Source organism: Rhodamnia argentea, chromosome 4 (assembly GCF_020921035.1).
Source record: "Rhodamnia argentea isolate NSW1041297 chromosome 4, ASM2092103v1, whole genome shotgun sequence".
NCBI classification, from domain to species: domain Eukaryota; kingdom Viridiplantae; phylum Streptophyta; class Magnoliopsida; order Myrtales; family Myrtaceae; genus Rhodamnia; species Rhodamnia argentea.
In genome coordinates this window covers 1,669,449-1,681,788 of record NC_063153.1, presented here as the reverse complement: position 1 = coordinate 1,681,788, position 12,340 = coordinate 1,669,449, and the positions used below count along the sequence as shown (strand labels likewise).

General features: G+C 39.8%; 1 protein-coding gene and 1 pseudogene across 4 annotated transcripts; both read left to right on the top strand.

Annotated features, from left to right (window-relative positions):
• The first annotated feature begins 1,024 nt into the window (after positions 1 to 1,024).
• On the top strand, positions 1,025 to 5,250 carry LOC125314625 (annotated as a pseudogene).
• Positions 5,251 to 5,728: 478 nt separating this feature from the next.
• On the top strand, positions 5,729 to 11,550 carry LOC115753850 (DNA-directed RNA polymerases II and IV subunit 5A-like). 4 transcript variants are annotated; one of them, XM_030692677.2, is made up of 5 exons: positions 5,729 to 5,880; positions 6,576 to 6,810; positions 7,531 to 7,710; positions 8,856 to 8,969; positions 10,961 to 11,550. In XM_030692677.2, exons 2-5 carry the CDS (start codon positions 6,610 to 6,612, stop codon positions 11,084 to 11,086), a joined length of 621 nt encoding a protein of 206 aa, XP_030548537.1. In that variant the 5' UTR covers positions 5,729 to 5,880; positions 6,576 to 6,609; the 3' UTR covers positions 11,087 to 11,550. The 4 variants fall into 4 exon arrangements, with proteins under 4 accessions (XP_030548537.1, XP_030548538.1, XP_030548540.1 ...); XM_030692678.2 differs by having other exon boundaries at positions 6,530 to 6,810; XM_030692680.2 differs by having other exon boundaries at positions 5,738 to 5,880; positions 6,594 to 6,810.
• Positions 11,551 to 12,340: the final 790 nt, after the last annotated feature.

Sequence of the window (12,340 nt, the reverse complement as noted above, 5' to 3'; positions counted from 1 at the left end):
ATGTGACTAAAACAACGTGATCTTAATCTAAATCATGTGAATTATATTTACAATAAATTAAATATATAAATAAATAAAAAAAGAAAAGAAAGGGAAACCAAGGGAGAGCTACAAGCCCTCATTGTTGCCCCATATTAGATGTTGGGGGATGTCTAGCCAAGGGCCAGGGAGGGTTACCGATGACCCTTGCCGACCACGGATGACGACATGCAGGCCCTCACCCATGGGCAAAGTCGAGGCAGTTACCTAAATTAAGCAAGGGTCGTTGGTCCTCGCTTAAATTTGGTCTTGGGCTGCCATTAGCTGGGGTTAGTCGCCATAGCTGCCCTCGTTTGCGATCGACGAGAGTTGCTGATCACCGACCGGGTCTCGATGATCCTTGTCGATCCTTAGCTAGCCATCCCACCAACATCGGTCCTTCTCGGTGATGGTGGGCTTGTAGTAGCAAGGGTCCCGTAGGCTCTTGCCGTTTTCTCTATATTTCTTTTCTTTTAAAGTTCTACTTAATTGTATTTAGAAAAAAAAAAATAATTTTAGACTAAAATTACATCATTTTAGCTTTATTCTTGATATTTCGACCATGTAATCACATAAGAAAATAAAAAGAAAATAATATTTTTAATATTTTCGTTAAATAAATTGACCGAGTTAACAGAATGACTTAATTGCATAAATTTAATAAATATTAAAAATTGATTGTAGTTTTTTTAGGGAAAATGCCAAAAAAGGGCCCCAACTACACTTATTTTCTCAATTAAGGGCCCGAAGTACAACTTGTTTTAAAAAGGGGCCCGAAGTGCATTCTTTCGGTTCAAACAAGGGCCCGAATGGGGACACTTTCATCTTTTTACATTTTGAGATTTTTTTTCCTTTTTTCCTTCTCTTTTTTTCCTTTTTTTTTTCTTTCCCGTTTCCCTTGCACTAGCATACGGATGGCTCAGCCCCCACACCTCTTTTAGCCGCGACTTCCCCAACGGAGACCCCTCGCCCAAGGCGATCGCCTCCCCACCTCGTCCCGCGGTGGATGCGCGGGGGTCCCCCCCCCCCACCCCTTGGGGGAAACTTCGAGTTCTGCCTCAAAGATCCGGTCGTTATGCTCCCGCCCGACGAGCTCTTCTTCAACGGGAAAATTGTCCCGCTCTAGCTCTCTACCGCGAAGCTATCGCTGGAAACGCCCGTGTGGTGAGCCTCCCGGGCCTCGGAGAACAACTCCGAGCGCAGCCGGAGGATCAAGATGAACTCCAGCTGCTAGACGGAGCTCCTCTACCTCAAGAAGGCGTATCAAAATCAAAACCCTAAGCGTCTTGAGTCCATTCAGAAGAACACCCAATCTATGTCCAAATCGGTGATGCATTTTCTCCACCGCAGCTCCAAATCTACCTCCGATGCCTCAAATCTGAGCCTCTCACTGCTCGGAGAATCCTATGATGGCGAGTCCATCTCCATCTCTTTGTGTCACTCACTGTCCTCTTCGTCTTCCTCCAATCACGAGCTCGAGGACCTCCACCGCCTCTCGCTAGATTCCAACTAGCCTCACCCTAACTCACTCCACAAGAACGGTAATACCGTAGCAGCGATGAATGTCCCCAAGATGAGACTCCCGAAGCCGAGACCGGACAATCAGAAGGCGTCAACGGATCACCATCCGGCGGCGGGCAGGGCGGAGAGGAGCCCGATGCGGAGATCCATGGAAGAGCCATCGGGGGGCTTGATGAATAGAGGAGTGACGGCCGACAACCCGAAGCTGAACGTGTCGGGGAAGGTGGTGTTTCACAATCTGGAGAGGAACTTGAGCAGCCCAAGCGATTACGGTGGGCCCAAATTCAAGTACAAAGGCGTGGAGAGGTCGTACTCGGCGGGTGTTAGGGTCGGTCCGTGTCACAACCCGAATCCTGCGAGCTCGTCAACATCCCACCTGGCCACGCTTATGTATAGTTCTCCATGATCCAAAGGCTAACAAAACAAAACATGCGAAAGCAGAAACAAATCCCCGTACGAAAACCAACAACAATACGATAACTTGGGATGGCAAAAACAACTTATATACATATACACATGTTCTATACAACTTTCCCAAACCTAAAGCTTTGGAGGCCACTGTACAAGCCTGTGACCACTACAACAAAAAGATTACGTAGTCGAAGCCTACTATACTTCCAAAAGAAAACGCTCAACAAAAGTCAATAGGCCAACTACCCTAGGTCTCGTTCTCACTATCCGCTACTATATCATCTATAGTTGCTAGCTCGTCCTCATCGGCCTCAAGTGGCTGTTACGCATCAGAAAGTTCTACGACTTCCCCATCCGAGACCGGCACCATGACCTTGGGGTCTAGCTCCAAACCTACAGGTCCAACATCGGGGTGCACCACTACGTCATCCGAAGGTGCAGCACTAGTGGGGTCCCATTCCCCAACACCATCGTAAGGAATACGGAAACCACTCGGCAGATCCACCGACATATCCCCGTCGCGGGACATCTACGACACGTACGTGTGGTGCTTCCAATAGAGCTCTCCTGTGTCCACCCAAACGGTGGTGGCGTGCCTATAATATACCCGATCTTCCCCAACCGGATACTCTGTCACTAACGTATCCATATCTCGGGGAATGCCGAATCTCGAGGGTGGGTCATTCATTGTTGAGGCGGAGGGTCCGAAAAAGAGAGCACACGATGGGGTGAGAATAATTCTCGGTATGAAAGTCTCTAGTCCTATGTTAGGGCGCTAGTGCCTCCCGACACGTCCTATGTGAGCAATTCCCAATAATTCCTCTTTCAATCAATAACTCAATAAATAAATTCCAGAATACTTCATTCTTTCTCCAAAAATTGCCAAACCTTTATAAAAATTCCACGTTACTCCCATATCGGCGTTCCACGCCTCGGACTATAATAAAAATATTCCACGTTACTCCGAAGCCCTAGTTCGACACTTCAGGCCATCATATAAAATTCCACGTTGATCCAAAGCCCGTGTTTAACGCATCAAGCTATAATATAATTATTCCACGTTACTCCAATGCCCATGTTTAATGCATTAGGCTATCATATAAACGGACAGACCCGCATAATAACTCCTCAGGCCATTATATAGTCCGAACCCGCATAATAACGCCTCGAGTCACTATAACCCACGTAATAACCCATCGGGTTAATATCCCACGTTTAATGCCTCGGGATAAAATAATAAGCACAACCCCGCATTTAACGCCTCAAGGTAAAATATGGTCTTATAAAAATACGAATCCCACGTCATAACGCTTCAAGGTAAAATTCCACACTTCCTCTCAAATAATCCTCATAAAGACCATATGATAAGAATAATTCCTCGATCGCTCGTCCGATACCATATGATACATAAAACCTTCCGATCGATCAATCTTCGCCACATGATCATGCTAAATTTCTTATTAGCAGATCAAGACCACACAATCACATCCATTTTTTTCTGATAAAAGATCGGGACCACACGATCTTTCTAATTTTCCTCAATCGCCCAATTAAGACCACTCGATTTAAATATACTGAATAAATATTTGATCGAGACCACGTGATTCACTCACGTTGAATAAATAATAAATCGGGACCACCCGATTAAATCACACTCAAGCCGTCGGCCAATTGGGCCACACGATTAATTTATGCTACCACAAAAATTAATCTACACCACACGATATTAATTATGCTAACGTAGAAATTAATAATCACCATACGATCAAAATTTCACTAACGTACAATTAATACGTACCATACAAATAAACTATAGTAACGTGGTAATTAATCGAGACCATACGATTAATATACTCTAACGTGCATTTAATTTCCACCACACGATTAATCTACATAAAGCAGGATTCAATCACGGCCGTTCGATCAATCTTCCTAAGCAAGATTCAATATAGGCCATTCAAATAAAGATGATAAAGCTAGATTTAATCCTAGGCCTCCAATCTCAATCATGCATCACTATTCATCTCAAGAACACATTTTCTCTCTCTTCCTTCATCATTTTCGGCCAAGCCATATTCTAGAGTAAATCCCACAAATTTTTCATCAAAATTACTCAATCTAATGTCCATTAGCAACCTAGATACCTAATCCAAGATTAGAAACCAACTTACCCAAAGTCTAGCAAATTTTCCAAGCAAAAAGTCGAGAGAAATTTAAGGCGGTTCAAGGCGAAATCGGTGAGAGCTTGAGAAATTTTGGCAATGGTGGATGGGGTAAGGGGAATTTTCGGCCAAGAGAGAGAGTGAGGTAGAGAGAGTGTGTGTGTTCTTGCAATTTATGGAGAAGAAGACAAAAAATTTATTAATAAAAGGTTAGGATAATTTTGGCATAGATATTTTGGGGTATAAAAGTCAAGAAGGGCAAATTGGTAATTTCACCAACCAAGACTAGTCCAAATTTTCGGCCATTAGGGGTATTGACCGAAATGCCCTTGAGCCAAAGTGAAAAATTGGATATTTTCCAAGGGTAAATAGGTCTTTTCCTATTTCCAATCCAAATTTTATTTTCCTAAACCCTTTGGGGCGAACCGCAAAAAAAAAATCGTTATCCGGATGAGGAAACGTCCAAAATTTAATTATTGGAACCCCTGAAAGTCCGAGGTCAAATTCTGAAGCTCGATTCGCAATCAATCTCGATCAATTGAAATTTCAGCGTATCTTAAACTAACGGATGGCTTTTAGGAGTTACGCGTATCGATCCGTGATTAATATCACGTTTAAGAATTTCTCGAGCCTTGGCAACTTTGGTTGTCATTCAATTACGATGGTCAATCACTAGTCCCGATGGACACGATCGTTAAAAAATAATTTAGGGACGTTCGGAATCCATATTAAGTCAAATGGAATCACCCGTGATTTAAGCGTAGAGTGTTATCCAAATCGTTCATTAATCATTATAGGATCGACCTATATTGGTCCAAAATATTCTCTTGACAATTTTCATGGCCAAAGAGTCAATTCATGGTCAAGTTCTTAGGTCTACGTACTTGATTTTCCTAGCTAGCCATTCTCATTTGGTTGGTCTGCTCAAAATGGATCATTTCTAAGTGAGATTAAACCGAAATACATCAATAAGACCTTTCATTTATTCAAAGCTTCGAAAACAAATCGGAATACAAGATGTCACAGTTCGGTCCTCGACGTCCCAATCGGTTCAATTAAGGTGGGCTCCGTCTTCGAGTTGGGTCAGCTGTTTTCATCCTTCTCCTCCTCATCTTCTTCGCCATCTTATTTGCAATAGAAGAGAAAGGGCAACAATGGGAAAGGATCTTCGTGCGGAAGAAACCAAGTGAGTAACGGCAAGAACCGGAGCGAGCAGAGTCAGTGAAATCTCTCTCTATCCATCTTTGGTTATAGGGCAAATCTCCCGAAAAACACCGTGAGGCCGGCCGCTTAGCCCATGGCCACCGGCGACGAGGAAGAGAAGAAAAGGAAACATGAAAGAAAAAGGAAAAAAGGAAAATAATCACAAAATGTAAAAAAGACGAAAGTCTCCCTATTTAGGCCCTTATTTGAACTAAAAAAAGCCACTTTGAGCCCTTTTTTGAGACAAGTTACACTTTGAGTCATTTTTTGAAAAAATAAGTATACTTGGAGCCCTTTTTTGGCATTTTTCCGTTTTTTTTTTGTCGTAAAATTTAATTGCACTCTCGTAATATGAGTTTTAGGACTATGTATCCGTATTTTTTTTTTAAAAAACTGCTTTCGAAAAAAAAAAAAAAAAGAACAAAAGTGCTAAAACCCTAAAACCCTCGAGCGCCCGTGCCCATCTTAGCTTTTCTGGCTTCTAGGTTGTCTCGACTTGAAAGCACCATAAGACGGTCTGGTCTGAAAGCTCACTCTGAACTCTCTGCCACCGTTATCTTGCAAGGTAGATGCCATTCTAACCCATGTTCCTGTCGTCAACATCGCGTTCATGCTCTGTTTGTGTCGTTTGTTCTAATGTCCTTGGTGTGTATCGCTTGAACGAAGACGTCGCGCAATTTATGGGCAATCTTCTGTGGCTGCAAAAACGTCTTCAACATATACAGTGCAACTGTTTTTACGTTTATCTCGTGTTATCCACCGACGGTGTTGGAACTTTATTTTGATGCATCTGTATTTATGTACTTGAAAAATTTGTAGGCTTTGCGCCTCTTATGGTGGGCGATTTCACTGTTTTTTCTTGTCATCAACTCCGCGTTCATGCTCTGTTTGTGTTGTTTGGTCTAATGTCTTTGGTGTGTATCGCTTGAAAGAAGACGCCGCGCAACTTATTGGCAATTCTTTGGGGCAGCAAAAACGTCTTTAACAGATAGAGGGCAACTGTTTTAACGTTAATCTCGTGTTATCCACCGGTGTTGCTTTTCATGCTCGTGCCTGAAATTTTGTCCAATCAACTGGGTGTGTACTTGGAGGGGTTAAAACTTTATTTTGATGCATCCATAGTTATGTACTTAAGCTTTGCGCCTCTTGTGGTGGGTATTTTCACTGTTAAGTAAGTCTTCATCTTCTTCCTCATTGTTTTATGTGATCTTCAGCACTGAGGTATTTCTTCTAATGAAGTTGTGGATTTTCCACTAACAGGCAAGTAAATTTTTGCAGTCATTCAAGACGAAGCATGTCTCTACCGGATGAAGAGATTACCAGATTGTTTAGAGTCCGGATGACAGTTTTACAAATGCTGAAGGATAGAGGCTACGCTGTTGAGGAATCTGAGCTAGAAATGACGAGAAAAGATTTTGTTCAGAAGTTTGGAGAGAACATGAAGAGGGAGGATCTTCTCATCTTAAAAAACAGAGAGGAGGACTCATCCGATCAGGTATATGGTTTTTCCTTTCTATTTTCTGGTTCCAAATTTCGGGTATTGTCCTCAGTTAATTCTTCTCATTACAAAGAAAGTAAGATATTTAGTTCAGTAGGTGGATCCTGGTTCAGCATGGTGTTGACTCTTTTAGCTATTGACCTTTTTTTTCATTGTGTCAGCTATGCCAGGTTTCTAAAATTTGTTGGAACTGTCAAATGAGTGCAGAGTGGGTTTGCTACTTGCTATATTCCATACTTTCTCTCTAAATGACTTCGTCGCAAAAGTGCATAAGGTCTTCCTTCTGCTACTTGATTTAGGGAATTTGATATCTCTAGTGAAATTTCCTTCGGTTCTCTGTTTTATGCCAGAATTCTTTATCAACACGATTCTTGTGGTCAAAAGTCAAGTGACGGGCTGTTGTTAAAATGGTTGCGTAGTAGTCTCTCTTGATTCCAAGATACACTTATACTTTACAATGCCTGCCCACTATTATTTGGTCTTTCACAGATTAAATGATTTGGTCTCTTTCATCAATTCTTTAAGTAGTAAACTACTGGAAGACAAAAGATAATTGTGTTTTGTAATTTGAGATTGGACATAGCGTAAGCAATCTCTTATGCAGCTTCTTTGATGCAACATGCATGTGTTCTTAACAGATGAGTCTTGCCTCTGCATCTCTATGAATATTGAGATACTTTTGAATGTTTCTCTTATTGCTGGTTATTACTGGACTAGATCTACGTCTTTTTTCCTGAGGGAGCAAAGTCTGGCGTGCCTGTGGTAAGGGCTTTTCTCAATCGCATGAAAACAGATAATGTCCTCTGTGCAATCTTGGTTGTCCAGAAGGGTCTGACTCCCCCTGCCAAAGCGGCTGTAACCGAAATTAATGCATGCTTCCGGATGGAGGTTTTTGAGGTAAACGATTGAATGGCATTAGGAAGTCATTGTTCCATTCTGTCAGTTTCTAGTTCATATTATAGTGCACCAATGCTGCTTTCAATTTGCTTCTTTAGATTGTCATAATGTCAGACTTTGGTCTTATAGGCAGCTTCCGATAGATAAATAGAACATGGACTATCAGTAGGTCACCTAGAACGACATCCTTGGCTATGTTTGTTCCTTTCGATTTATCTTTTTGAACTTTGACTCGAACATAGTATACCCATGTGAGAGGAATAAGAAAGCTATGATCAATGCATCAACGTCTTAGGCAATGTTGAATAGAAAATGTGAGACAAATTGTTCTGGACTTGTTTAATAATTCTCTTTATCATCCTTGAGTGGTTTTATTGCCAAGTGTTAGTCTCTTAGGTAAAACTAGCTTTTGTTATGTCGTCACTTGTAAATTGTCGTTGAGTTTTTGTAATTGGTATTGCAGTGATAATTATGTATCGTTTCTTTGGGGCTGCAACTCATAGAAAAGAAAGCCAAAAAAAAAAAAAAAAAAGCACAAGACACCAAAAAAGGACTCAATTACAAGACAAAGTACAATGTCGATCAATGCATTGCATCCACACATGTATTTCCGCTATACCAAACATGTGAACTTTTGAGCCAATTTTCGATTGAAACGAAAAAAGGAAGATGCCTAAGTAAATAGTGTGGAAATATCCTGGAAAGGCTCTCCAGTCTACATTCTAATACATGAGTTATTGCATCATTCAACCTTACTTTTGCATTTGTCTTGTTTCGATTGTTTATGTACCACTATAGTGATTTTTCAAAACTTTTTTTTTATAGAATTCTGCAAAATGTAGGAGATTTTGAAATACCAGATATGATGGCTTGTTGGAGTTCTTGCTAGATATGTTATTGTGTTTTTCTTGTGCCAGAAATTGTGTTTTTTATTAAATTCTTCAGAAAAACATAGCATGTCTTTTTGACCTGCTATTCCCTACTATTCTGGTGAATTTTTTGACACATTAAAACATTCTTGTGGATTAATTTGTCATATTTATGCACAATGAACTTCTGTCAAAGTAATACCCAGTATTGTGTTAGAAGCAAGTTGAAATTTTTGTAGTGATTCTCCTTAATATCTGAATGCTGGAATGGTTCAGGAAGCAGAGTTGCTGGTCAATATCACAGAGCATGCCTTTGTTCCTCAGCATAAGGTGCTTAGCAGTGAGGAAAAAAAGGAAATACTGGCAAAGTATGGGGTAAAGGAAACACAGGTTAGTCAATTAGATCTTTTAGATAACAGAAATGAGCTTAGAATTTTGTTTTTTATCGCCCTTATCAGAATACATAGTGTACTTGGGTGATTCCCCCAGTGGCGTGATAATATTGTTTTAATTCACATTATTATTTTTAATTCTAGAAACTGACTTAATTGTGCTGCCTCAACAAAAGTTGCAGCAGTTGACTGAAGAAAGAAGTTCTTTTCCTTTTTTTCTTCTTCCCCTCATGTTCTCTTATCATGCCGGCAGACCCATCATTGGTTTCTGTGGGAGAGTGGGATGTGCTTATTCTGACATGTGGCAAGGTTATGATTTTTCCGACTTGCTGAAAACTAGCATTTGCATTCTACTGATTGTCAAACTGGAACCAATGAAATCTTATTTCTATTGAACATATAATGCGCAATTTTTCTCACTTTAACGTGAACTGGAAAGCTGATATCTCCAACTATTATCCTTTTCTCTAGTACATTAAAGGCAGTAACGTCTAACAGACTGTAAAATGCCTTGTCCACCTTTTCTTTTCAGTGGACATAAAGGTAAGAACCTGGTCACTTGTAATTTTTCTGTTCTTTGTATATAAGCTTTGTGAATAACTCTTATTGTTGGGAAGGGGAAACAGCATTGGCCTTCCTATCTTTAGTCATTAATTTTTACTTGAAATAAGTCTCAACAGTTGATTCCCAGTCTATATAGTCTGCCACCTGTATCTTGCAACAGAAATCAATAGCTCCAATCTTGATTTCTTCACCTCCTCTATTTATATGTGGAGAGAATCTTGCCTCATGAAAGGAATTTGTCAAACTTTTCTTCCTATTATCTTTCAGTAAGTCCAAGGGCCTGTGGTTGCCTTCTGGAGCCTCCAGCTTCTGCACATGCTTGTCATCGTGATATTTGATAGATCACAACAAATGTTAATTGTCTGCCAGATTTTAGCTCTCTGTTTTCCTTCACTGTCATTTTATTGGGTCACAATCTCTGCCACGGTGAATTATCTTTGTCTAAGTTCTTCGGCTCTGGTACCCTTTGAGATAGTGGAATCGCCATTCTCACAGCAACATAATGAAAGATGGGAGAGAAAGAATAGTAATTGAGAAAGCCAAAATAGGTGAATGTATCGTTGCAAATACTTAATGAGAGAAAAGATGACGTGCAATAGGGTTGAAGCTATTTACTTGAAACAATCTTAGAGTCTCATTCTCAGGTATTTAATATGCTTGAACATTTTCTTATTTTATTAGCCCTTAAACCTAAGTAAAATGCACTCTAAAAAAGACAACTATGTACTGAACAAACAACTACCACAACTTCACAACTCATTAGCCTGGATAATGTTCTTTTGTAGTTTAAGTTTCTCAATGGGCAAGCATGATTCAACCTTGGTTTTGCAGCTGAAAGAATGCATAATCAATTGCATGTAGTAAACAAATGTATCTGAGTTTGGTGATTTCAAATGAGTGTGCCTCTCTGACCCAAAAAAAAACAGAGTGTTCCTCTTTTCCTCTTTTTGGGTCGGGAAGATTGGCTTTTGCTAGTTGATTCTGTAAGTAGTGAAGTTTTCAGATAGCCCTTTGCAAAAGTGACTCAATTCCTGAAATCATGCAGTTAAGCTAGCAATTGGGAGCTCTTTCCTTCATAATGAGGACCTTTGGCAAGGTTTTCACGGGATTGTTCAGCTTTTATGCTACTACACATGTTTTGGCCATAAGCTTTTGTGCTACTACATCTGAATTTGCATTTATGTTGCGATTTGCAGTCATTTGTTGTACCTAGAAATTTTTCAAGACTTTCTTCATCAGTTTATCCTTGGGAAATCCATGTTCCAACATTTGAAGCACCCTTTTTCCAATCAGTAGCCAATTTTATTCTGCTGCATTGCTTTCAATTTCTTCTGTTCAAGAACTTCTTGAAGGCTGGGTCGACTAGCATTTGAAATTAAAAGTTTCCAACTATAATGTCGTCTGATATCGCTTTTCATGTGGCAGCTTCCTCGTATCTTAGTTACTGACCCAGTTGCTAGATACTTTGGGCTAAAGCGTGGACAAGTTGTGAAGATCACAAGGGAAAGCGAAACTGCTAAAACATACGACACTTATCGTTATTGTGTGTGAGCCTTCCTTCTTCATTGACATTCTTGAATTGCTTTGCTTGATTCAATCCTCCAGTTGCTGGCTTGGGAGTGATCATCAAGGAAAAGCAATTAGCAACAGTTTGGAACTGACAAATCGGTGCATGAACTCTGCCGAGCAATCTTTTCAACCAACGGATTCCCCCTCTTTGTTTCCCAGTTTTTTCATTTATTGCTTCTAAAAAGATTTAACACCACATTTCAGACCCTTTAGGCGTTTCTTCTTCTTTTTCCCGCGTGCTTTTTTTGTGTCGGCCATTTGTTGCTGTAGAGGGATGCCGGGGCAATGTCTCAGCACAAGCTAACACATGGCTCCTGGAATGCAACATTCGGATAGAGAAGTGAAAGAATGTCTTTTTGTCAGCCTTTGTTGCTTCATAACATGAAGTTGAATTGTGCTCTTCACAGATTCAATTGATTAATTCATCGTCATGTTGATTCACCAAATCTGTAAAATTTGAAGTTAAATATCCCTCGTCCACAATTGTCAAATACTCAACAATCGGCTGCAATTTTCAGTCTGTTCTTTTGTTGCGTAGCTTGTTGGAGAATTGCTTATGCCCTAAGATATCTGAGGCTTTTCCCGACACAGTTAAATCAGAATATCATATGATGAAACATGAAGTAAAATGACCATCTGTTACGCATAATGAATTTTGTTTTTTTAGTGGTTTGTGGATATCAAGATTATCTGTTGGTTAGATCGAGGCTTCTTCACTTGATTAGTGTCGAAATAAATTGTTTAACCCAAGATTTATTTCTAACTTGAGGGTTAAATATGAGTAATCTTATATCATACTGGTTTTTGTTACTATACCCAGTAACAGAATTGATTGACTGATCAATGTTCATCAAAGAACTCTAGAATATCTGCATGTGGTAAGTTTTTTCCTACTTTGGTAAGGGCATATACTAAGCTTAAGGGTAAATGGCAAAAATAGTCTTTGAATTTTGGCCCAATGCACAATATGGTCCCTAAACTTTAAATTTGTTTAATGTGATCCTTGAATTTTTTTGTATATGTTCAGTTTAGTCCCTAAATGTATAAAAATGTTTACTGTTGTCCCTAAATTGAAATTAATAGAAAGATAACATTGAACATTTTCATATAGTCTGGGAATTAAATTGAACATGTATTTAAATTTAGGAACCATATTGAACAAGTTAAAAGTTACAGAATGATATTGCACATTGGACTAAAATTTCTAGACTAAATTGAACAAATATAAAATTTATG